This window comes from Lissotriton helveticus, chromosome 2_1 (genome assembly GCF_964261635.1).
Source record: "Lissotriton helveticus chromosome 2_1, aLisHel1.1, whole genome shotgun sequence".
Classification (NCBI taxonomy): domain Eukaryota; kingdom Metazoa; phylum Chordata; class Amphibia; order Caudata; family Salamandridae; genus Lissotriton; species Lissotriton helveticus.
The window spans coordinates 800143883-800170912 of NC_136059.1; the positions used below are offsets into that span (position 1 = coordinate 800143883).

The window sequence follows — 27030 nt, forward strand, 5'->3', positions numbered from 1 at the left end:
TCCAGTTCTGAAAAACCATTTCACCTGTTGGCTGCGTTCCAGAATTCTCCTCGTTTTTAAACGTTTTCCAACTTCTCTGATACCAGATTGTCTGAGAATGTGCTTGTTCTTTATTCATGCTTGACGATTTAGCAATAAGTCAGTCACTGGCAGGAGTCACCAAGTAAATGTACAAACCTGCATCTGCTACAAGACCCATTGTTTGCCAATCCTCTATTGCTCAGCCATATTAACTCGGACCTGACACACATGAGAATAGGATAACAAGGGAAAACAAGGAAAATTAGAGGGTATTTGGCTTGATCCTTATGGAGATGAAATGTAGGGTCAACAGCACTCAAAGAAATAAAAATTGTTAGATTCTGGATCTATCTTACAAGTGGTGTTTAGTGTGTGCAATAATTTAGCAGTAAATGAATTGTGCTCTACACTTTAAACTTTTTCTGGCCTGCAAACGATTACGTAGGTAGAAGCTAAACAATTCATCTAGGGCAAAAAGGTAGGGAATCACTGGAGGAATTGGCCTGCAATAATGCACTGGCAGCTTAAGCAGCCAACCTACATTTGCTGCTCCTGGTGAAGCATTAGTTCTGCAAACCAAAAAGTGAAGGTACGAGGTAGACCTAAAAATAAAAGCAACATGTTGTAACTCTAGTGAAACTGCCTCAAACAATGAATGAATTCCACACAAACACAATGGAAAATAAAAAGACTGATACAATATAACTTAATTTGCCACAACGAATATTCTGGTGTAATACGTTCTGGAAAAGATGTGCCCTGCAGCCGCCCACTGACAAACTAGCAAGTAAGTGTCTTACAACTAAAGATAACAAGGCAATCAGACCTGCTTTCCAGTCGTATTTGGTAACCAATTGTCTGACCAATCTTTTCTCCTCTTTCGGCAGCTACTCGTTCAGCCACAGCAATTGCTGCTAAACGTCTTGGTTGGGTGCAAAATATGCGACAGGGAATGCCATTTTTGTAGCTGTCATCCAGAAGAAACTGTGGGATCTGGAAAAACAGAAGTCAGGAAATATTACTAGGATCACTTTGAGAAGTGAAAAGAGCAAAACTATTTCAGTATAGATTCTTGCATAATGCAACTGCAATGCTGTGTTCATGTAAACGACCAGTGTGCTGTGGATACAATTAAGCTGTTCAGTATCCAGCAACTTCTAGCATTCTCCACTGCTGTGCTAGTAATTAACCCCATACTTCACCATGCCCTGGCAGCAGCGTAAACGTTTTCAATCCTGCCCCCAGGACTCCAGGAACATCGCCAAGAAGCACCAAGAATGTTGCAGTGGCAATTACAGAAAAAGGGGATACTGTAACAGCTGTGATGGGGTGGTCACAAAATCTTCCCTGCACACATATAAGGAAGCGAGTGAATTCAGCTGTATAGGAGACACCAACGTGCAAACTGTGCCCCTCCTGAAACAAATACAGCTCTGGCATTGCAGCATGGCTATGAGCCCAAAGCAGAAATCCCTGCCATTAGTCAAATGAGGAGAAAAGTGGAAAGGGGACATAAGCCACCCCTTTTACCACGCCTGGACACAAAACCAGGGTCACAAGCTTCCAGGTTGCTTGCATAATCGGCTATCCAGGATCTGCCACTCCACAACACTGGTCAAAAGGAAGTCCTTTTTCAATGGAGTAGTGCCAAATAGTGGCCAGTACTTAAATTACAGATCACTTAGCAGACCTCCAAATCTGACACACCAGAAAATGAAAGCCTACAAAATACTAGAAACGTTTCTAAGTTAAAAAAACGAATGGTGTGAGGGGCTGTCTCTTTAGGACAATTACAGAGGATTCCAAAGCCCATTAGATCACATATATGTATTAAATAAAATTGCCTTAGGAGCCAGTTTTTGGATAAATGATGCACTGTTGAGCACTGCTTGTACCGACCTTTCCCTCTAAGCCATTAAGTCTTCCAGATTTTTTTTTATTTTTATTTTATTTTTTTATTTTTTTATTGAGAAGTCTTCCAGATTTCAGGGAGGACAGGATCAGTGGGATACCTAGCAGCATCTGTAGTGATCAATTTTTTATGAATGAAGGAGGCAAAATTAGTAAAGGGGACGGGAGGCTATCCAATTTACAAAAGTGTCATTTTTGCTTTAGGAGTGTGACAGGACCACCATTTTAATGTAGGAATCCTCCTAGTAGAGGCAATGGATTTTAAGTTCGGTAGAGGCCTCAAAGTGGATCTCCTCCGCCTCCACACACCACCAGATTTCACCTCCACAATGGTATGAAAGTCGGCCAAGTTACAACCCACCCTTCACCACACTACACCAATCAGTCCCAGGGGGACCTGAGAGCCCACCGAGCTCAAAGATTTGGAAACTGAAATTAACTACAACTGTCAATGACAGAGTGGGGTAATCCCTGCTACAGAGGATCTCCACCAAAATGTCACCACTTGACTTTCAGTTTGGGTGTCTGACTTATGAATGTGCCTTTTTGAGGGGACCTGAAAAGGCCACCATACGTCATTTTTATTTATAGACACAGAAAATTGAATGGATTGGGTTGTTAGCACCCAGGACGGTTCTCTCTCACCCTCATCCAAAATATGCCCATCCATTTTCCTAATTTATTAAACAGGCCCTGGTTTATCAGACAACAGTTATTACTAGCAATATGATCTGTCTGGGACCTGAAATGTGTATTGAACTTGAGGAAATTTCCTTTTGGTTCTTTCTACCTCCCTCAGAGAACATGAAATTTCCCCACAATCCCAAAAAGGATTAGCTACTTACCTGTAATCCTAGTTCTCTTCCAGGGGTATACTCATTAAAGTCATAAGCACTGAATAATCTCCGCCCATGAGCGGGAACCCGGAACATATAACAAAATACATATATATGTGCAAATATATAATAGGAGTACATTGTACTAAACAAATTATACACATATAGATGTATACACTAATAATATGCAGCCCAACCATAACCTATAGGCTAATAAAGCCATAATTACATATTTTCTGCAGAATGAAAATAAACTATAGAAAACAATGCAAGAAAAAGGCAGGAGCCTAAAATGCATTCCACAGACAGAAAAACCTTTTATTTTCATCAAAGAAACTGTAATAAAAGGCAATTAGCCTATGTAGGCTGCATAAAGAAATAACATCCCTGTACAGAAAATCAGACTGGCACCTCGCCTTTAAGGCCTCAGAGAATCTGAACACTTTACCTTTAAGGCCTCCAGGGGGAACTCTGCTCCCATCATGCCCCACAGGTGACAGTTAGGTCAGTTCTTTTGTACGGTGTAGTAAAACTTGCAGGTATCTGCATATATCATATCAAAACACACATATTAAACCATAATGCTACTGCTCGGCCGGGGAGGGTGCTTATGACTTTAATGAGTATACCCCTGGAAGAGAACTAGGATTACAGGTAATTAACTAATCCTTCTCTTCCAGGGGATACTCATTAATAGTCATAAGCACTGAATAGAATAGCAAGCTCGTACCCACTAAGAACCTAGCGAGCAGAAAACAGGAAATAACAACAGCTTTGTCACACATATCTTAGCTAGAATTAGCAAATAAATTCCTGAGCGATGCCTGTCCAACCTGAGCATCTGCTTGTGTGTCTGAATCAAGACAGTAATGGCGAGTAAAGGTATGAACTGAACGCCATGTAGCTGCCTTACAGATTTCTGCCATAGAAACATTTCTAAGGAGAGCTGTAGTGGAAGCTTTCCCTCTTGTTGAATGAGCCTTCGGTCTTCCTGACAAAGACATGTTTGACAACTGATACGCTAGGAGAATGCAAGACACAATCCATCTAGATATGGACCTCTTGGAAGCCGCAGAGCCCGTATTAATAGGACCATAGTTAATGAACAAACGGTCTGAGTGTCTCAAAGTCTTTGTTCTGTCCAGATAAAACTTAAGAACTCTCTTAAGATCTAAAGAGTGTAGAGCTCTTTCAGGAGGAGTGGTAGGATTTGGGAAAAAAGTCTGCAAGGTTATAGTCTGATTAATGTGAAAATCTGACACTACCTTGGGCAAAAAGGCAGGATGCGTCCTGAGTACCACTCTATTAGCATGGAACACAATGAAAGGTTCCTTGCAACACAGAGCCTGGATCTCGCTCACTCTACGAGCAGAAGTAATGGCTACAAGGAACGCTACCTTCCAAGTTAAGTGCCGCAAGGAGGCCTTATGTATAGGTTCAAACGGAGCACCCATTAACTTAGTTAATACCACATTAAGCTCCCAAGGTGGAGAAGGGGACCTGACTGGTAGATACACCTTTTGTAAACCTTCCAGAAAATCTTTCACTGCAGGCATCCTAAAGAAGGAAGTCTGAGTAGGCGATTTCCTGTAGGCCGTGATCGCTGCAAGATGGACTTTAATAGAGCTAAACTGAAGACCAGACCTCGCCAAATGTAACAAATAAGGTAGAATCACCCGTTCTTGACCACGTATAGGATCAAGACCATTGTTCTCACACCACAGAAAAAATAGTTTCCATTTAAAACCATATCATTTCCTTGTAGAAGGTTGCTTCGCCTCCTTAAGGATATGCATACACTCGGGATTCAACTGCAAGTGTCCATACTGGATGACTTCAGGAGCCATGCTTCCAGGCGTAGGGAAGACAGGTTAGGGTGGAACACTCTCCCCTTCTGTTTGGACAGAAGATCCGGGCGACACGGCAACCTCCTGTGTGGCACTTCCGACAACTGAAGGAGATCTGGGAACCACCATTGGCGTGGCCACTCGGGGGCAATCAGAATAATTCTGGATTTGGTTTTGTACATCCTGTTGATTACTGTTGGTAACAATGGGGTCGGAAGAAAAGCGTACAGTAAGTTTTGACACCAGTCTATCAAAAGAACATTCTCTTGAGATCCGACCTGGGGAAACCTGGACGCGAAGATGGGGCATTTTGCGTTTCCCGCGTCTGCGAACAGGTCGATATCTGGAATTCCCCATGCTTGAAAAATACTGTTTGCGACTTCCCATCAACCGGCACTGTCGCTTGCACCGTGACCTGTCAGCATCGTCACCAGCACCGCCTCAGTCTGCACCGCAGTCCTGGTCTCACTGATGCCGCTGGACGACCATCACCGAGCCACTGCCTGCACTGCACCTTAAAAAACTGCACACCGCATCGCTGCACTTCACATCGCAACCGCACCGGTTGCCAGTACTGTATGTTGGATTCTTTTTTTTTTATTTGAAACTCTTTTTATTAACAGTGTTCAATCTGGTTGACATATCCATCCAGTGGTCACAGTGCATCGGATAAACAGGCAGTGTAAAGCATGAAGAATAATCACATTTAGCCAGCATCAGGACGATCACAATAAAACCCATTACCCAGGCCTCCCTCCATTCCCCTGTACCTTCTCCAAGGCCCCCAGACCTTCTTCCATTTTTTGTGGCAACCCCTGCTTTTATAAATGGTCTCCTCTGCCCTCTGGCACCAATCAAGGTCCCGCTCCCACTGATCCCACTGCGGCGCCGCCGACGCCTCCCAGGCCCTGTCTATTGTGTCTATTATATAGTAGTATTTCTGTACTCCCCAATAACCAGAAATGAAGGGGACCCTGTGTGCGTGACGACCTATTTAGGACCAGTGTGGGGTAAGAAAGTTGTTCCCCCCTTCCACAGTTCCCCACCCCCGTTACCAGCCTTAAAATATCTAATCAGAGCAATAACAAAAAACCCCAACCCGCTTCCCTGCTTTGCGGACCTAAAACTGCCTGCCCCCCAAATCTGCAGAGCACCTGTCACCCCAACCCAACATATAACATTAAGGAAACTGTGGCCTAGCCAGGACACAGCGCCAGTCCCACAAATAAAATCAGACAGTTACCAATGGTCCATGAAATAGAATAGTAGAGAGAGGGGGAGTCCTTGTCCTCCTATCACCTGAGCCATCGTGTAGTGCCGCCTGCCAGTCTCAAGTCAGAGGATCCGCTGCAGCCGTCTATGTCTTAGCAACCCCCAGTGTTATAGCCCGGGAACCACGACTCCCCATCCATTAAATGCACTGGGTGAGACTGGGTATCCTTGATCATATGGATTCAGACGACCCTGAAGGCTGTTGGTGCTGTGATTCCTCTCCACCCTGGTTTGAGTTGTCCATCTGCCATCCATATGATATGTTAGACTGCGGACCCCATCGTCCTCACTGTGTCTTACTGCCTCTGCCTTTTACTGTGTGCCATCCGTCGAGCCACTCCCATGCCTCCCTGGGGGTCGAAAAGGACCATATCTTCCCTTCCAATTCCACTTGTAGCTTTGCTGGAAAGAGCATTGAATATTTCACCTGTTTGTCTCTTAGGGCCCTTTTAACTTCTATAAAACTGCAGCTCTTCCTCTGTACCTTGAGGGTTAAATCAGGAAAGAATGTTACTTTGGCGTTTTCATAAATCACTGTGGGGGCACTGCAGGCTGTCTGGAGTATCACATCACAGTCCAGAAAGTTAAAGATGCAGGCTATGATGGGGCGCTCAGAGGATCCTGTTCTAGGACGTCCACCAGAGACACTGTGAGCCCGTTTCACAGAAAAATATTTGGAGAGGCCGCGAGGCTGCAGATGATTAAGAATTAGATCTTCCACAAGTAAGTTCACTGCTGGCCCTCCACCCGTTCCGGGACTACCAAAATGCACACATTATTGCGCCTTGACCTGCTTTCATAGTCTTCGAGCTGAGCCTCCAAGGTTGTATTTGCAGCGTGGAGTTCACTGGCCTGGGTCTTAAGGGTCATCGCATCTTGTTGTGGGGTGGCCATCATTTCTTTCACTTTCTTATCTCCAGAATTCATGTTGTGGAGGTCGGCTCTCACAAACAAGACTTCCATCGTAGCTGAACCTATACGCCCTTCCAATGCTGTTTGCACTCCCTGTATCGCTGCAATTGCAACATTAAGTATCAGAGTCCCCCTAAGGGGTCGGTTGGGTGGTTGGTGACAAGAGCTTCTGGACCCCTCCGCAGCATCTGGGCACTTTGGGAGTGCGTACTTATCCAATTTAGTTTGGTGGGGGTTCCGTATTCCCCTATAGCCCATCATAATTATATAGCGAGGGGGTGAGGGGAGGCACTGGGGCCATGGGGATACTCGCTGCCGCCTGCCTGTGGGTGCTCACTTATATACCTTGTGGCCTGCCATGTTTCACCGTTCCCCCACTCCAATCCACACAGTCCCAGAGTATTTGCAATTCAAATAGGCAGGCAATGTTGCAGGGAAACGTCCGGCTCCACCAGGCACCAAAGTCCAGGGAGGCAACAGAACAGCAATCCTCACCTTCAACCTAGCAAGGCAGTCCCAATTGTCTAAAGGTCAGATCAAGCAACAGAATTGGGCCCAACTAATGAAGAACCATCCAGTTCCTCCTTTGGTGCTCTTCTGGTGGATGGCTAGGTTCCAGGGGGCCCCAGCAGAAATGAATGAAAAAGCCAACCCTCGCGCCCCTTGCTCGCTTCTCTTCATAGGAGATATGGTGCTGCTAAATACCCCAATAAAGTCTATATAGACTCCACTTACTGCTATGGGCCGGGCTGCAGCTGCCAAACGCTACCTAGGGCCATGGGGCCGTCACTCTTGTCTCTTAATCACCACCACTGGCTACAGGTGGAAGCAACCTCGGGCGGGTCCGCCACCCAGATGGGTTTCCACTCCACACAGTAGCAGAGTATGCCGGGACGGGCAGCAGTTTTAAGCACATCAGTCGGCCTATCAGCATGCACCACACATGCACGGCCTAAAGGCTTCTCTGCCGAGCCTCTGGGAGGAGGGAGAGGTGGGGGAGAAGTTCTCTCAGGCCTGGGCCATCAGATTCCAGGTCCAATCCAAAACCACTGACACCTGGGGCACACCACTGTCAGGTCTGGGCAGCGCAAATAGCTGTGGCACCTCCCAGAGCCTCTGCTGTCGTCTGGGCTGAATGCGAGGCCGGGGTTCCGTCTCCACCACAAGGCATCCACGTTCTTTGTCATTTTCTGTCAGCTGAAGTCGGCGTTCATGGGCTCACTGATATCCCAGCAGACTGACAACGCATACTGACAATCAACAGAGGCTGTTAGATTGTAGTTCGAGAGGTTAATTGACAACTTTACGGAGCCGCTCTAAGAAGCGCCCATTTCCCTCAGCTAGCCATGCCCCCCTTCCCAGGTTCATGTATTTTTATTTGTTTTATATTTGTTGTACTGTACATTTTGTTTTGGTTGTATATCTGAATGTTCCAAGTTATACACCCTTCAAAGTGTTTTTAATTAATGATAGCTTTTTAGTCAAAATAATAAAGGACTTAAAAAAGTATAAGAGAACTAATCTGAAATTAGTTTGGTAAGGGAGCGAGAAAAAGAGCAATACTGCAGTTGCTTGGTATAGCTGAATGCTGCAAGTCCAGATCAGTCAGAGACATCTGATATGGAGCCAACCTTTTCTGAGAGTGACTGCTGGTCTGACAAGAAGCTTAGTAGTAGAACTCTCCGGCCTCATTTTTCCTTAAAAGGCAAGTATTATTAGCCACTCTTGGAAAAGCATTTAAATCTACTAAAGATTAACTGTAAAAACGAAAACATACTATTTAACTGTGCAATGTCAGTTGTACAACAGTACCAGACATGACCAGCCACACAGGAGATGAAGGACATCAAAGATGTTGCTGTTCTAAGGCAATGGTTCAACCTGACAAGTCTGAAAACAGTGTTGAAGCATACCCCGTTATATAGTTCTGATTAAACGTACGGGAGTGGAGTTCTAGATATACCTTCGAGTCAACAGCTAGAGGGTTTTCAAAGTTTTTAGAGCTATTCTGCAAGCAACAACTGAGTTGCAGGAGAAAGTAACATATATGAATGTATAGAGAAAGGTGATGGAGACATGGGAGAATGTCAGGGTGAACACACATTAAGTGCTTTGTTCCAAGACTATAACCTGATTCCGCCTGATGTACTGTTGGGATAACCTGACTTGCTGTCAGGGCAGTTTTTAACACACAGGCTCCTGACGGCTGAGGTGGAATGCTTCTGGGGAGGGCCAGCCGATGGACCGGTCAAGCATCCACCGACGCAGGCACCCTTAACCCTAGGGACTAGGCGACACCTCATCACTTGGATTGTGAGAGACATCCCTCACAGCACAACAGATCCATTGTCTGGCTTGAGATCTCAGTGGGAACAAGATTTGGGTCATCCCCTGACACCTAAGGAATAGAAAAGGGTGCTCATCTATCCACACATGGTCTCACACATTGCTTGGTTTCAATACATTTAGCACAATATCCTACACAGAGCCTGACTGACACTGGTAAGCTGCATTAAATATATCTCACGACATCCCCCGCAAGGCCTAGTTGTTAACAACTAGCTGACAAACATGTTTTGAGATTATCCTATAATACACAATTTCTGGGATAAGTTTTCCACAATTCTCCAGAGAGTCACAGGTTAGTCCGATCTGAACAGACTGGAAGCCTGTCTCCTAGGCCTCCATGGTCGTAGAAAGGAGAGAGGGGCAATGACTTGATTTATAGATCGGGCACTTGTGCGGGCCAGAGGCACATTTACAATGAGATGGAAAACAGCATCACTCCCAGGGGCCTCACAGTGGCAGGCTACAAAATTAGACTGAGCTACGATGGAATTCATGGCACTGAGCATGGAGGACCTGCTGAGTCTCCAAAGCCCCCCATTGCTGCATCCTGGGACAACATGCTACACCTTCTTCAAATTGAACCAGATGACAATACGCACCCATGATAAACACACATGCAGTCATTGGATTATCAAGGGTCTGGGTGGGATATGTAGACCTTTAAGGTTAATAACCGAGTTTGCCAGTCAAACACTGAAATAGGCACATATTGCTAGTTAACCACAAGGCACCCCACACAACCCTACTTTCTTATCGGACATAAGAGACCAGGCTCATTGTTGGCACTATTTTCTTTTCCTAATATTATTTACCTTATTACTGCAGCAATATGTAGTCAAGTTGCCACAAATGCTGTATACTGCAAGAAATTCAATAAGAAAATAAAAAAACTATATACGAGTGTATAGAGAAGAGAGTGTCCAAGCTAGTTTTACAAATATGCAATATTTCCCTACTTAGACACTTAGCGCCGCATTCGCAAACTGGTCAAATTGCAAAATCGGACTGTTTGCTAACACAAAAAAATGCTTTTTCCATGTATCAAACTCTATTTTGCGATTCGGTATTTGGAAGGGACGTGTTTAGGGCATCCCTTCCAAATAGCGAATGGCAGCGATATGTGTGAATGTTTTGTGACTGTGAATGTGGTCGCAAAACATTTGCAATTTACTACCAATTTTTTTTTAACGCAACTACGGACATGGTGGTCTGCTGATCCCAGCAGGCCACCATCCTGTGATTTTAGCAATTCCTTGGGGGTCGCAAATTAGGATGTATCACATTAATGTTAATGAGGTAGGTCGATTTGCAGAAAATTGCAATTAGGTAATTGCTATTACAAATGTTCATACATGTGGCCCTTACCTTTTAGTTCTTGCACGCAACGTATGTACAATTTATTCACTTATGATCCTAGTTTTCTTCTTTTTATGATTAGTCTCAGGACAATGAGAGTTTAATGGGTCGTTTATATGGGCCACTAAATAAAGCATAAAATGCATCCAAGAAACAAAAATGAAGAAAATACAATGAACGAACAGCAATGTTTCATATTCAGTCCTACAAAACTCAATGTTAGTGTAAGGTACAACTGAAACCAAACAAAATGTACGGTCACTCGTTCTACTGTTGCGGCAAGGCTGTAGATGAAAGTTAATACCAAAGAACCGAACACTACTTCCCAAATTTTAGTAACCATCACCCATTAATAACTCCCTAATATGAAAGAAACCAACCTGTGTTGTCTTTCCGGAGCCTGTTTCTCCAACAATCAAAACCACTTTATTTTCACTGATAATCCGAACAATTTCTTCGTGCTTTTCAAATACAGGTAGAGACTGTCGAAAGGCATCAAATTCAGACTCTCCCCTTTTCACTGGAATCTGAGGTATGCCATTGTTGAGTCGCCCACTTGTCTTGCTCATTTCTCTGTTCTCTTTGATAAAATATATAAACAACAGTAACAACAGATAACCACTACCAAAAAGAAGCAATAACATGTTTTGTTTCAAACATTATTTTACTAGAAAGAAGTAACATTCAATCAGTAACAATATTTCAAGTGGACACATAACCTTTCTGCGAATGTCTCCCTGTATGAATTATCTTCCTAGGCTTCAGACTGAGAAGGTTACATTTTCCCATAGCTCTCCAGCGTTGCCTGGTTGAGCTATGTGGCTCAAGCGCAACTCTGCCTCCGGACATGACAATACCGGAGAATATTCGGTGCCAATTGTTGTGCTGGTATCAGTTCCTGTACTTTTTGTGTGCCTCCGCAAGTTGTGCGTATGGGACACAAGATAGAAACAAATACAACATACAACTTATTTGCATGCCTTGGGATTTTATTAAACATAGTACTTATCCCTCAGCGGAAAAAGGGTCAGTGAGGAATCTGCAGGAAAAGTATATATCTAACAGAAATAGCATTATTGAAGATTAAGGACTCCTTCTTCTGGTAAATACATTGTCTTTCATTCCTCACTCTATGAATGAGTCTTAAAGCAATACCATCCTGGGAGATGGCATACAACAGTGCCTACATAGAAAAGTAAGTTATGCAACATACTGCAGGCAAAGTGTCTATCTCTGCAACGTGAGGCAGTGCTGCTTGGCAAACATATGCAAAGATGATCATACAGACGTCTGGCACTTTTCAGCAACAGTGACTCCTCTGGAGAGGGCAAATGACACAGCTATGGCCCTAGTGGAGTGGGCACAAACGCCCTGCAGTGGGTCTTTTTGGCCAAGGTATAGCCGATCATGATACTTAGGTTGGGCCAGCAAGAAATGGTGCGTTTGGTCTCCACATTACCCTTCTTAGCTCGGCAAAGCTCATAAAGAGTTGATTATTCACTCCTGACAAGTAAGGTTTATGGATTAGGCATATGAAATACAGAAACAACCTTGAGAGGTATGGGTAGATTCAAAGTACAAACTTATCCAGATAGGATCTGAAGTTCTCTCTGAATATCTCCACCAAAATTACAGCCACCAACAGAAATGTCTTCAGGGTAAGAAGCCAAACTGGGTAACTGTGCATTGCTCAATCAGGGCTGCCAGCAAGAAAGTCAAAATGGGGTACGTATTCCACAAAGGAACAATAAATGGCATAGGAGGGAAAAAATGAAGCAAACCTGTCAGAAAACACATATCTAGTGCTGATCTAAAAGGGGAAGATTGATCAAGGCAAACAAGGCAGACAGGGTCACCAGATAGCCTTTGACTGACGCCACTGCTACTCCCTGCTGTGCAAAGGACAATGCAAATCGCAAGATGTCACAAAAGGGAGACTTAAAGAGGTTGATGCTTTCCAACTCGCACCTTTGGATCGGCTTAGCTTAGTAATCTGCATATATGGATATGGTGCTCTACTCCCTGGACAACAACATGATGTCTGTGCCTTGAGACTAACTGGCATTGATAAATTGCTAAGCATGCAGCCAAGGCATTTGAGGTGTGGCGTGGAGGATCTGACCATGCTGATGTTCTCTCCTGTGCAAGTCTGCTCTGCCGAGGATGAGGTGGCTGACGGAAGAGTGGTGAACCAAATCCTCCAGGTACAGTCTGGGGTAATCAGGCTCAGCTGCACTCGAGCCACCCTCAACCTCCAAAGTACTTAGGACAGAAACGGCAACAGGAGAAATACACAGCAGACCCTACAACCAGCTGAGCCTGAAGGCATCTACCAGAGTTGAAGAAATTTCTTCATAACAAGGCAAATCACCAGCAGCTTAAAAACATACTTGCAGGCCCTGCATCGACATGTAACAAAGGCCCCACACCATCTTCTCACTCAGATGGGCACCACAGCCTCCTGAGGAGGCATCAATGACCATGGTAGCTTGAGCCAGTGTAAATTATGACTAACTGAACTTAAGATCTGTATCTGAGCCATGAGGTTCTCCTGAGGCTGAGCTACTATGACCTCACGCACCACTGAAGCGTCAGCATTCAGCATCTGGATTGTAGCACCAAAAGGCTGCATAAGGCCATGCAGCCGACCAGAAGCAAGACCTGCAGGACAGGGATCCTAGTCCGACCAAGAACCATCCGAATCATTTCCTGATGAAACGTGATTCTCTAAAGAGAAAAGCTGTTTTTGTGCGTCGTGGCCAAAACTGCTCCAATAAAGGCCAACCTATGCAATGAAAAGAGGTGAGAGTTTTGGGTACAGATGAGGAAAACCATGTTGTGGAAAAGAGTCATTGTTGGAAGTGTTTCTTGACCAGCGCAGAGCGGGGCTCCGGATTCATTAGCCAGCCTTCCAAGTATGGAAATACATGTAATCGTGATCCCAGCGAAGCTGCCATGTCTGACAGCACTTTTATAAAGACATGCAGTGTGCTCATCAGTCAGAATAAAAGGACCAAGCACTAATAGCGCTGTAGACCTATTGTGAACCTCAGGTAATATCTGTGGGCTGGAAGAATTGAAAGATGAAAATAGGCTCCCTGGAGGATGAGTCATTAAGGGCCGCATTAAGGGCCAACAAGACTTGGTTCAGACACAACATCTTGAACTTTTCCTGGTAAATTAACATGTTTGGAAGTCGCTGATCCAGGATGGGTCTCAGGCCATTGCTTTTCTTGTGGACAAAAAAGTAAAGGGATTAAACTCACGTAGAGCCTTTCCTCCACAAGCACCACATGTAAGGTCCTTTATTCAGGAGGAGGAGAAATTCTGCCTCTAAAACGGAGAAGTGCGTCTGAAAGTGCACCCTGCTGTAAGAGGAGAAATGAGATGGATGGAAGGAAGGAAGGGCATGGCATAGCCTTTGTCGATTAACTGGATGACCAGGCAATCTGTCAAAATGGCCTCCAAACTGGTGGAAAAAGTGGAGGTTCTACTCCCCACCAAACATGAAGGATTTAGGAGCATGGAAGTCTGAGGGTTTTCGAGGGAGCAGTCTGCAGAGGATGGATGAGACTGCATTTGCTCCTTTAGACCACCCAGATCCACCCCTGCCGGTAAAGGAGTGATATAGCCGTGGGGTTGTCTGAAAAGGCTGAAATGGTTGCCTCTAGCAAAACTGTACTGCCATGGTGTAGAGAAAAATAAATCGATTTTGGGGTAAAATATTTGCACTGGGGATCAGGCACTGTGTGTGACTCATAGCTCCTCTGACTTTCTCCTAACAGCTGCTGGATATCGAAAAGCATATCCATTATCACGGTATGGAAATCTCTGGAGAAGCCAGTGAAATGCACCCAAGTGTGAATGCGCAGTGTGATAGTGTCATCTTTGCAGCGAGCCACAGTGTCTGCCGAATCCAGGCTACAATTCAAGATTTATTAGTATGCATCTAAAACAGGTTTAAAAACTGGTGGCTAACCATTTCAAGTTTCGCCAATTCCCACACTGCATGAACATATTGGCCCAAAAGTCCGGTGCAAAGCCCAGGCTTCAAAAAGAAAGACTCTTTAAACAAGAGAATCAAATTACTACAACTCACTATCAAGAGGTGTCATGGTAAAGGCACTGGGGTTCTGCTTTGAGGAGGAAGTTAGGACAACTTTTTAGTGAAGGGTGAGCGGACTAAACTTGTGGAGTCACCCGTAGCAGGTCTATGGCGACTAGCTATCTGTCGGTGAACTGCTGGGCCACCAAGGGTTTTTACTACTGAGCTATGACAGGGCCCAAGAGTGTCTAACTGAAAGGAAGCATCTGCTCTGTCATTGAGAAGAGTTGCAATATCTCATTTAAAATGTTGAACTTCGCATCAACAGAGGGCAAGGTGAATTCCAAGGTTTCAACTGTTTTTCATACCACAGTTGTGAATGAGGAAAATTCCTCTGAAGCAGGACCCTAGAGATAACTGATGCCCCTTGCAAGTGAAGTGTTCAGGTGATTCCCATTTTGTAAACTCAAAAACAGGCCAGCATCAGTATCATAATGGTGAAGATTACCAACCTCCAAATCATCATTTTCCACATGGCTATCATCTTTGCCACAATAAGTATACAAAATAGGGATGGATGAAAAGCTTGAATTAACGTCAGCCACTGGTAATCACTCGGGCCGCATCCCAATCAATTGTTATTTTGCACACCATGCCACCTCAGATTGGACCCAGCTATATGCACACCAGTCTTGACTCTGCTCCAATAGGAACAGTCCAACCCGAACTGCCAACCCAGGGCTTCCCTGAGCTGGAACACAAGCAACCCAAGATCCGTTTTGCCCTAGTTACGGGCTCATTAGCCACGTACAGCTTGCCAAGTGACCCAATGTGTACGGGATCAATGTCTAGTAAAACCTATCCCACTTAGGGTGACACAATAAGTATACAAAACAGTGACAGATGGAATGCTTGAACTAATCTCAGTCACTGATAATTACTCTGTTGCATCCCATTCCACAGTTATTCTGCACACGATGCCATCTATTCAGACTCTGCTATATGCAGATAAGTCTTGACCCTGCTTCAAAAGTAACAGTCCAGCTCGAACTACCAGGGCCAGGTCCTCGCTGACCCGGAACACAAGCAACCCAGGACCAGTTTCTCCCTAGTAATTGATCCCAGGAACACTGTGCCACTAGAAAAAAGCTATATCTGGCTGAAGATCACTAACTAGGGTGAAACTAGTCCTAGCTTGCTTGTTTTCTGGTTCAGGGAGGACCTGACTTGGCAGTTCGGGTTGTATTGTTTCCAGAAGGAGCAGGGTTAAGACTGATTTACAGATGGCTGGGTCCAAACTGAGGGGGTTTGGAGGGCAAGAAACAATAGAATGGGATGTGGCCCTGAGCAATTCCCATTGGCTGAGATTAATTAAATCCATCCAAGTATTCTATCCATCACCATTGTTGTTTTTGCATAATCTTTGCCACGCATCGCAAGAGCATTGGAGTCTGAGCCACAAATCTCCATCATCTTGGCGAATCTGAGCCCAACGTAGGTGTTCTGCCAAGGGAACATTATTAAAGTTTGTCGTGCACTAGTCATACAGATGTCTTCCAACTGCTTCAAGAGTGGTATCGTAGTTGGCTCAGAGCGTGAAATCTGCATTGTTGCAAAGGTAAGCACTCAAACTGTGGCGCCACTGTGGGAGGTTGCGACATATTTTTCCGCCATTGGGGCTTGAGCCACCGATGACTTGGCTGTCAGTGAAAGAGAATCTTAGGTGTCTCCCTGTGGAATTTCAAACCGAAACAATTAGGCCTCTCGCACCCTCAAAGTCTTTGGATGTATTGAGGCCCAAGAATAACAGGCTGCAGTGTCATATTCTGGCCCAAAGCCCCATATACAGTTATCTGAATCTAAAACGGACATTTTATAACAGCATCCATGATAAGGTTGGAACCCAGAAAGTTTTGAAGTAGATATTTGACCTAGTTGCTGTCGAAATGCAGATGAACTTCATAGGTAAGACACCACAAGAAAAAACTGGACCTGCGTCGATGAGGTGTGGAAATACAGAAAATCATATCAGTATACCGGTTGATGCCATATCAGTATACCGGTTGATGCCTAATATTCTCTGGTTATATCATGTCTGGAAGCAGAGTCATAGCTGAAGCCGCATGGCGGTCCTGGAAAGCCACTGTTCGGGAAAAAGGTTTTCCTGAGCAGTCAAGGCCTCTGGAGATAATTTATAAGATGAGGAATCGGCGGAAAGATTTAGCAATCAGAAATATTTTCAAATAATTTTAAATATGCACACAAATACTGTGCAAAATCATAATCAGAACAAGCTGCAACATAAAACTGCAATTATTTTTGACAATGAAAAAAAGGTAAATGCCCAATTACAGGTAAAGGTATTTCTCTCACTGCACCAGAATAAGCAATACTTTTTCCAGTCACTAACTCGAGAACGTTCTCCTATGGTCTACAAGGCTACAACGTGCATTATAGCACAACAACAAATGAGACACAAATGTGTACAAAGTATCTCCCCAAACGTCACACAACAGCTCAGTTGTATTGTATGTGTCCAATATTCACCCAAAGCGAGGAGTTGACCAAGTCTGCTTTCTTCAGTGAAAACACTGAGGAGGATTTTATTTCTGTTGCTTAGAGACACTGCAGTACTTTCAGGGTTTTCTTTTGATGCTAGAAAATATTGCATATAAATATCATAGCTGCTAAATGCCAAGGTTCTCTGAATTTCAGCCCATATAATTAATGGGCTTCCTCAACCTGTTCTTCACTCGGTCTAGTTGCGATCTGATCGCTGTTGTTTGGGCTACTTCTCTTCATGCCCAGGTTTGAAGATTCAGTCACAGAACTGAGTCTCTTTTGTGTTTAAGTAGTATCATCAATACCGTGATTGCAGTTGATATTTTGTGTACAAGTCTGGTGTAGTGCGTATTGTTGGGTGTATTCAGAAATCTTTACTAATTTAGGTATGTACCCACAATATTTAGCCTTACTACTCAGTAAATAGATGAGGTAACTATGTCGTTCATTCATTCTTTACTATCGTGGCTTGTATTGTTGTCACCTCAATGATAACTATTTTAGCTTCTGTATGTGAGCACTGTGTTCTGCTGTATGTTGTCTGTTATCTGTTATCTGCTAGTACTGGTGTGTGCACAGCAATTTCCAAGTACCAGCTGCATCCACACAGCTCTATACCCCTGTCTCAGCTCCAGGTAGTGTGCACAGTAGTGCATGATATAGATTATTGTGCGTGATGTTGCGGATCATTGGTATCTAACTCTATGGAAAATCTAAGTTTTGTTGGCTGGGTGTGAAGTAAGTTTTTTTTATTTGTTGAGATGGGCATTGGTTGCTGATGGGTGGTGCTGCTATGAGTGCAGTTACTCTTCTTTTTGGATTCAGGCTAGGTGCTTTATTTAATGTTTCTTGTGCAAGATCTGTAGCTCGGTACATGTTCTGTAGGCACAGGTCAACAGCTGCAAACAGAACCCTTTCGGGATGAACAATCCTTGCATCCGCTAATTCCTCAGAGAAGCCAGACAGCCAAACGGAGGACACTACCCCATTGCCAAGTATGCAAGCAATATGCATTGGTTGTGTTCCCCTTAATGAATGGCTTTCCAAGGAAGCAGATCGGCCGCGTTGGAGGTAACTTTACCAGGTGTTTTATCTAGTGTGATGAGACATACAAATGCCTTCGATATATGCATGCCCTTGTGTTGTTCCATTAGGGGGGAACTTGTCCTCAGCACTAACACTCATCTCTTGGAATGAATCTTCTTAAATGAGAGGTGCAATTCTGATCTAACTCCACAATCTATAAATTAGAAATGGAGAAAAAAGGGGGGAACTTTGCTAACATGCCGCTTGGATGGATATGATGGAGTTGCAATCTTTAAACACCTTAAAATGCAATACAATCATCTCCACAGGTTACACTGTTCTACAGGGTGGTTCCCAAAAATGCAATCAACAGTAACAAAACATGCTTCTGCTGTAAGAATGACTACTACCACACAATATGGCCATGCCACAATTTCTAGCCTGACTTTTTTTTCAGTACTAGCCGATGCCTTTTCGGATAGCCTGGTGACCTCCTCAGTTTATGGGCCGACAGATTCCAAAACATGGAAATAACGTACATACTTATTACTTACTTACATGGAAATGCAATTATCCATTATTGGTATCTTTCATAGATTCACATGCTTGAATCATTCCCTGTCGAAGTGAGAGTCCCACGGTACCATAGTAAAGCAGTATGTATAACTATCATAGGCTATAATGGTAATAGGCCATTTGTTTAATAGCCTATCAATGTCCTTTTTTTAAAACGACCAAACTTTAACTATTTATTTTATATTCTTCTATAGCGCCTGAATAGACCCCCGAAGGGGTATCTCCGCGCTTTGCCAGTAAGAATATCCTCAGATGAATATGGGTAGTACATATAAACAGAGAGGGATCAATTGCTGGGGAATAGGTACGTTTTTAAGACCTTACGGAAGGTCAGATGGTTGGTAAGTATTCTCATCTCAGAAGGTAGGGAGTTCCAGAGCTTTGGTCCAAGATGGGCCAGAGCTCGCCCTCCTTGTCTGGACCTTTTTATTCTGGGCACCTGCAGAAGCTGCTGGTTACCGGAACGAAGGGTACGTCCAGGGGCATAGGGCAGGAAGATGTTGGCCAGATATTTTGGGCCTTTGCCTATCATACTTTTGTGGATAGTGCATAGGGTCTTAAAATGTACTCGTGCCCTCACTGGCAGCCAGTGGAGCCTAATCAGCAGAGGGAGGGAGGGAGTCCTAGGGGGGGCATTGAGGACTACCCTTGCTGCCGTGTTTTGGATCACTTGCAACTTTTTGAGCTGCCCTTCGTTTGCTCCTAAAAGGAGGCCGTTGCAGTAATCCACTCTGCTGATGACTAATGCCTGCACAAGTGTTTTCCTATGGCAGTCTGGCAGATAGGGGAACACTCTTCTTAACATTCCAATAGCTTGGAAGCAGGTGCTAGCCACCTGGTTTACATGGTCCTTGAAAGTGAGTGTCTGGTCTAATAACACTCCAAGGTTTCTCACCATGCTTTTAGGGCTGGGAACAGGGCCCAATTCCAGGGGCCACCAATCCGGTGTCCAGTGTGTTGCTGCTTGCCCAAACAACATTACCTCAGTTTTTCCAATATTACATTGGAGACAATTTAATGACATCCATGTAGATATTTCTTTCATTCCCTCTGCAAAAGATCTTTGTATTGCAGGTGTTAGATCTTTAAAGGGAAAGAGGAGTTGGGTGTCGTCAGCATACGACACCGGTGTAAACCCAAATGATCTTGCTAGAGTGGCCAAGGGGGCCACATACACGTTGAAAAGTGTAGGACTTAAGCAAGAACCCTGTGGCACTCCCTTGTTGAGCTCCCTATAGATGGATTTGTGGGAGCCCAGCCTGACCTCTTGAGAACGGCCTGACAGGAAGCTTTCCATCCATGTCAGTGCCACTCCCTCCAATCCTACGCCTTTTAGTCGCTCAAGAAGCACTTTGTGAGACACCGTATCGAAAGCGGCGGAGAGATCCAACAGCACCAGAATCATAGAGCTACCTCCATCCAGTGCCATTCTGATGTTATTGGTCACTGTTTGGAGGGCTGATTCGGTGCTGTGGTTCGGCCTGAAACCAGATTGGGAATAGTCCAGGCCCTCCGTCGCTTCGAGATGTTGTGACAGATAGGTGTTCACATGCTTCTCAGCTATTTTGCTGATGTATGGCAGGAGCGAGATGGGGCGCAAGTTGGAGAGGTCGGTCCATGGGGATGCAGCTTTCTTGCGTATTGGGTTTACCACCGCCCTTTTCCACTCTACCGGGACGTGTCCTTTAGTAAGAGAGATGTTAATAACATTTTGTATAAAGGGGCCCAGGAGAGGGATCAGGGGAGGAACCATCTTGGCAGGGAGGAGGTCATTTGGAGATCCTGATTTAATGTGAGTAATGAGATGAGGAAGATCTGTACTTTCAATAAGGGGGAAAAATGATAATGGGTGTGGGTTATCTTTAGGCGGGGTTAGAGGTGTAATCTTATTGGTATCGCTCATGCTGTTATTGGCAGCCACTATTTTCTCATATATGATATTTATTTTACTCTCAAAAAACGATGATATGTCGTCGCATAAAATCTGTGAGAACTCCTCAGGGCTCTCACATGCGGCGGGTTTGATGAAGTTTTGAAGGATTTTAAAAAGCTCCTTAGGACAATTAACAGCTTCTTCCAGCTGTTGCAGAAGACGATTTTTTCGGGCCGTTCTGATGTTTTTGTAATAAATGGATTGAGCATGACGGAAGACCGCTCTAATCTCCTCAGTCTTATGCTTCCTCCATTTTTTTTCGGCTTGCCTACATTTCTGTTTTTGCTCCCTTAGCTCCTGAGTATACCAACTTTCTTGTTTAGAGAAGGGATACTCTTTGTATAGTTTTAAAGGGGCCAGGGTGTCAATGGCTTGCTTAATTGAGCCTGTGAATTTTTCCAGTGCTGTGTCTGCTGTGTCTTCTGCTAATATGGTGGGTTCTACCCAGATTTCCCGTAGGTTACTTAAGGAGATTTTGTGCCATTGGCGGCGCCAAGTCTGAGGAAAGGGTCCTTTGTTAGTAGGTTTTTTGGGGATTGAGAGTGAGAATTGTAGAAGAAAATGGTCTGTCCATAGGATCTCTCTTGCTGGAAGGCAGTTGATCTTTGAACAGTTGGAGAGGACAAGGTCTAACGTGTGGCCACCACTGTGCGTGGGTCCGGTGTTTTTTATCTCTAGACCTAGATTTAACAGGTCGGTGATAAGGGAGTAAGATTCAGGTAGAGTTGGTTGATCTACATGAATGTTGAAGTCCCCTAGAAGGATAAAATCTTCGTTGGATTTGAGTTGGGGCGCTAGCAACTCTTGGAGGAGGAGCGGGAAGTCTGGGTTTGATCCTGGGGGCGATAAGCCAGAGCTCCTTTCCAGAATATGTGGCTTTTAAGATCAATTTTAAAAAACATGATTTCAAGTAGTGAGCTTTGATATTGCGAAAATACAGTGACCTTTAAATCATCCTTGTGTATGATTGCTAGGCCACCGCCAGTCTTCCCTTCTCTATCTAGGTGTTTAAGTTTATATCCGATTGGGATCCCCATTGTTACAGCAGTGATGGTGTGGGGCTTCATCCAGGTTTCAGTGATGAAACATATGTCTGGCTGGATAGAATGTATCAGATCCCATACCTCGTGCTGGTGTTTGGGCAGGGATCGTACGTTAAGAAGGAAAGACTTCAACCTTATTGCGGGAGCTTCTACTTCAGGTGGACTGTAATTACAGAGCAATCGATGATGACATTCTAAACATGAAAAGGCTCCCTCCACAGTATGCCATGGTATTTTAGTGCTGCATGCGGACAGCGGTTTTAGGGCTAGTAAGGATTGAGTAGAGTAGGTGATAAAGTGTGGATTCATACCTAATCGTGATAATGAAGAAGGCGCAATGGCTGTGGCCCCTGGCCCCGTCCTGTCGCGGACGGGCGCAGACGGGCAGCTCTTTGGCGGGTCTGCGCGCGATCGCTGCGCGCTCAAAAGGGCGCGAGGGCTATATACCACTGCGTGGATCCACTAGAGCGCTAACCGCTCCCAGTGGACCAGGAAGTGAACAGGAAGTGAGTAAAAAGCCTACCACCCCCTTGTTACCGTGGGAGGCGGCAGCCTAGCGCTTTCACCCACCGTGGGTCACGCGAGGATGTCTGGAAGCAAAGTTGCTTCTTGGTGAGTGCGTGCGGTGCAAGCAATGCGCTCCGATTTTAAAAATACACTTTAGCAGTTTAGTGTTATTTCAGTAAAATAATGCCACAGTTCAATTCACTTTTGCTTTTAAAAATTATGTTGGTACCATTCCATACACGCTCTCCTTACATGAGGCGACCGGCAAGCGGGTTGGAGACACTGCCACCGTCTCCTTCCCGCAGCGAGCACCTCCGGCGCTCCGCCTATATACCACTGCGTGGATCCACTAGAGCGCTAACCGCTCCCAGTGGACCAGGAAGTGAACAGGAAGTGAGTAAAAAGCCTACCACCCCCTTGTTACCGTGGGAGGCGGCAGCCTAGCGCTTTCACCCACCGTGGGTCACGCGAGGATGTCTGGAAGCAAAGTTGCTTCTTGGTGAGTGCGTGCGGTGCAAGCAATGCGCTCCGATTTTAAAAATACACTTTAGCAGTTTAGTGTTATTTCAGTAAAATAATGCCACAGTTCAATTCACTTTTGCTTTTAAAAATTATGTTGGTACCATTCCATACACGCTCTCCTTACATGAGGCGACCGGCAAGCGGGTTGGAGACACTGCCACCGTCTCCTTCAGGTGCTAGCACCCTCAAGAACACTCGCAAGAGAAGCGGAGTCCCTCAAATTTACCAAGCACAAATGGGAATAACATCCCTAGTCATAAGGAGGGCCTCACAGCGGAGGAGGGTGAGTCGCATGTTTAGCTATGAAAGATAACTATACTGGATAACCGCAGTTACAGGTAAGTAACTTAATTTCTTACCCAGTATTGGATCTCTCATAGATTCATCTGCTTGAATCAGAATAGCAAGCAGTATTAAAGGTTATCTAAGTACTGTTAGAGGATTTTGGGTAACAAAATATAAATCTTAACTGCATATATAGAAAATAGATCTATAACAGAGAGATATATATTGAAATTGTGAGTATTTATATATATATAAGCCATCAATAGGTAACATGAATGGACAACGAAGCAGCAATAAACAGAAGTCCATAAGAACTTGGAGTTTTTTCGTTCGGCGCGAGCCTTGACGCCACGCCAAATGCGGTGGGTTCTCTTTTTTAATGAATTTGATTTCATCATCACGTACAGGCCAGCGGCACAACAGGTTAAGTCTGATGCCTTGTCCCGTATCCATGTAGACCCTAGTGAACAGGGTAAGGAAAGGGAGAGCAGGCCCATGATATCAGAAGACAGGATTGTCGGGGCGGTGAATGGGGAGGTGTTCACTGCATCGGTAAAGAAGCAGCTGCGTACGATGGATCTTACACCATGGGTGTCTTTGCCCCAGGCATCATTTCGGGATGACTTATTGTATTTCGAGGATCGGTTGTTTGTACCCCCTTCACTGAGAGATCAGGTCATGGAATGGTGCCATTCATCTGCCCTGGTGGCACATCCTGGGATCCCTAAGACGAAGGAGATGTGCGCTAGGTGGTTTTGGTGGGAATCGTTGGCTAAGGATGTTCAGGGGTACGTCACGGCTTGTCCGGTATGTGCTATTAGTAAGCCCTCACATAATAAACCATCGGGTCTGTTGAAACCCTTGGAGGTGCCTCCTTCACCTTGGCACACCATCAGTATGGATTTCGTGACTGAGCTTCCTTCTGTTTCTGGGTTTACTGCTATTCTGGTGGTAGTAGACTTGTTTACCAAGATGGCTCATTTTATCCCTCTTCCGAAGATTCCTACAGCCAGAGAGATGGCTTTGGTTTTTATGTCTTCAATAGTACGAATACATGGCTTGCCTTCTGCAGTGGTGACAGACAGAGGGGCTCAGTTCGTTTCCCATTTTTGGAGGGAATTGTGTTCGGTGTTGCGGGTGGACGTCAGATTGTCAACTGCATATCATCCACAGTCTGACGGCCAGACCGAACGCACCAATCAGACAATGGAACAGTACCTTAGGTGTTTAACGTCGTCACTGGCATGTGATTGGGTTATGGCTCTTCCCATTGCCGAGTTTGCATATAACAACAGCCAGCACTCGGCCTTGGGTATGACACCCTTCTTCTGTTCATTGGGTTACCATCCTAGGGCCTTGGCTATTCAGCCCACTGGGCACGTGCCAGCCATAGATGATGTGTGTGGTCGTTTGGGCAAGATATGGGATATTGCCCGGGAGCAGTTGTTGGCAGCTAAGACTGCTATGAAGTTGCAGGCGGACAAACATCGTGTCCCTGCACCTGTTTATCAAGTTGGAGACCAGGTATGGTTGGCTACGAAGAATCTGAGGTTTGGGGGCTCTCGCAAATTACAACCTAGATATGCGGGACCGTTCCCGATAGTACAGATCATAAACCCTGTTGCCATGAAATTAGAGTTGCCCGGTGACTATCGGGTTCACCCTGTATTTCATACGTCCCTATTAAAACCTTATGTGCCTTCCTCACAGGTGACGCCACCTCCTCCCCCTATTGTTGTGGATGGACAGAAGGAGTATGAGGTCCGGGCTATCCTGGATTCAGAAAGACGGAAGGGGCGTCTCTTCTATTTGATAGATTGGAAAGGGTATGCCCCTGAGGACCGCACTTGGGAGCCGGCTGGGGGAGTACACTCTCCTCGTCTGATCCGTATGTTCCATCGTCAACATCCGTCTAAGCCATGCCCTGTGGGGAGGATCGTTGGGAGGGGGTACTGTTAGGATTTTGCCCTCTACAGTCCTCTTTCTCTTGCCATGTACACAGAGCCCATGTGACACTAGGTGGGGTTAAAAGGCTGGAATTCCCTGATACCGGTGCTCGTTATCTAGCATTGTGGTTCCTGTTCTTTGTTGGGAGCTATATTAGTACTTTTGGGAATATTTAATTATTTCACGGGCTCGTGATATTTCCCTGTATCGTGTTTTTGACTCCATTGCCCCCTTTTTGATTCCCCTGGTATTGTCCCTTTGTGTTTTGTGTTTGTTTCTTGGTTTGTTTCTTGTTAGCTTGTTTCATTCCGTTTTGTCTTGTTTGTATGTGCTTTCTATGTGTGGGCTTTCTGAGTCATTTTATCCCGGCTGGGATTAAGGAGTGGCTGGGGCTCCGGCGCTTCTTACTTGGGAATCGGTGGTCCGGCGGGATTACCCGGTGATTCCTGGTTTGGCTGTGTATCCAGACGCTGCCCCGCACTTGGCTGTGTATTCAGACGCTGCCCCGCATTTCCGCATCTTTGTCAGTCTCTCCGCATCGTTGTGTGGAGGCGGAGCCGCGGTTTGGGCATTTCCGCGTTTGGAGGCAACGCGCAACGAAGCCTGTGTTGCGCTGAACTGCAGCCTCGGTGCAGACCCGAATTGGTCCCTTGTTTTGATAAAAGAAAAGGAAGACTCCCAGTGGCTTTGAGAGAGGAGGTTTTTTTTAGTCGTTTTCACGACTTTTTCCTCCCCTTCCCCCCTTCACTGGCCCCCTTGGTCCGAAGCATTACCCCTGTTGCTTAGCCCTATCTTCCCCTGGTGGTTCCCTCCCCCCCCTTTGCCTGCCTGCTGGACTCTGCAAACACTCCTGGACGGAGCACTCCACCCGGCAATCATCACAGCTGTCCTGGGTAAGGAGGAGTGTTATGGGATGGTGTGTGGGGGCATGAGAAGAGAAAGAGGGCTGGTGTATTTAGGATTTTGACATTGTGTTGTTTTTTGTGTGGCAGACGGTGATTCAGCCCGTCCCCTGTGATACAGCACGTGGAGTTACGAGATCCTGGCAGAAGGACTCTTTTCCCTGGAAAGAAGACCTAGGATCCCTTGTCTGTCCTTCCCTTATTCCCGCCCCCTGTCCCTAGCCAGTTCGTTGGCCCATGGTACTATTAATGGTGTGAGCCACGGAGTGGTGGGTTCAGGGGAACGGGGTTATCTTCGCTCCTGCAGTGCATGGGCATAGGTGGGCAGGAGCCAACAGAATAACGAGCCCACGTAATAATTGCACTGCCCGAGCGACGATGGATGAGGATGTGGGGGCTACGGCTGGTACATCTCCCACTTTGCAGGATGTCATGGGTGCTTTGACTGCTCTTCAGAGTCAGATTCATGATTTGAGACAGGAAAATGTGGCTATGAAGCAGGAGGTTGGGGCACTACTTAGCAGAGAAAGGGTGCAGCTTAGGACACCTCAGGCCCAGGTAATACATCCAGCCACATTTCAATATACTGGTGGGCAAGGGCAGGGAGCTAGTGGGGGGGTACCGGTAGCAGTGACTGTGAACACTCCTGTTCCTGTACCGTTGGCGCCACCAGAGAGGTTCACAGGGGATAGCGCCAAATTTGGCACCTTTATGAATCAATGCCAACTGCACTTTATGTGCAAACCAACTGCTTTTCCCAATGATTCGGCCAAAGTGGCGTTTACGATTTCATACTTGGCTGGCACAGCGGCACAGTGGGCTATACCGCTAGTCGACAGGGATGATCCAGTGTTAACTAATTATCCTGCATTCAAAGAACTGATGCGTGGTCTGTTTGCGAAACACGCCTTTATGCAGGCAAGTGACGCAGAACTTTTGAAATTAAGACAAGGACGTCAGGATCTATTGACATATATTTCCACTTTTAATCGTTTGGTGTCGGAGACACATTGGCCCGAGGATAAGAGAACATCTTTGTTTTATCAGGGATTGTCCGAAGATCTTAAGGACATAGTCTCACAGGTAGTAGACCCTCCACTTGATTGTGCTGCCTTTATTGATCTTGTGGTTAAGTTGAACCATCGCTTGGCGGAGAGACGGGGGGAGAGGAGTCGTTA

The 27030-nt window shown here is 45.4% G+C and overlaps 1 protein-coding gene across 5 annotated transcripts in view; it reads right to left on the minus strand.

Moving 5' to 3' along the window:
• The window catches only part of YTHDC2 (YTH N6-methyladenosine RNA binding protein C2), a 1035502-nt gene that overhangs the window by 751287 nt on the left and 257185 nt on the right, over positions 1 to 27030 (minus strand). For 4 of the 5 annotated variants that reach the window (XM_078675531.1, XM_078675532.1, XM_078675530.1 and 1 more), the window contains exons 5-6: positions 10885 to 11084; positions 848 to 1014 (exon numbers count right to left, since the gene is read on the minus strand). In XM_078675531.1, the coding sequence (XP_078531657.1) occupies positions 848 to 1014; positions 10885 to 11084 (367 nt within the window). The remainder of the gene's footprint in view (positions 1 to 847; positions 1015 to 10884; positions 11085 to 27030) is intronic. The other variant, XM_078675534.1, reaches the window with a different exon arrangement.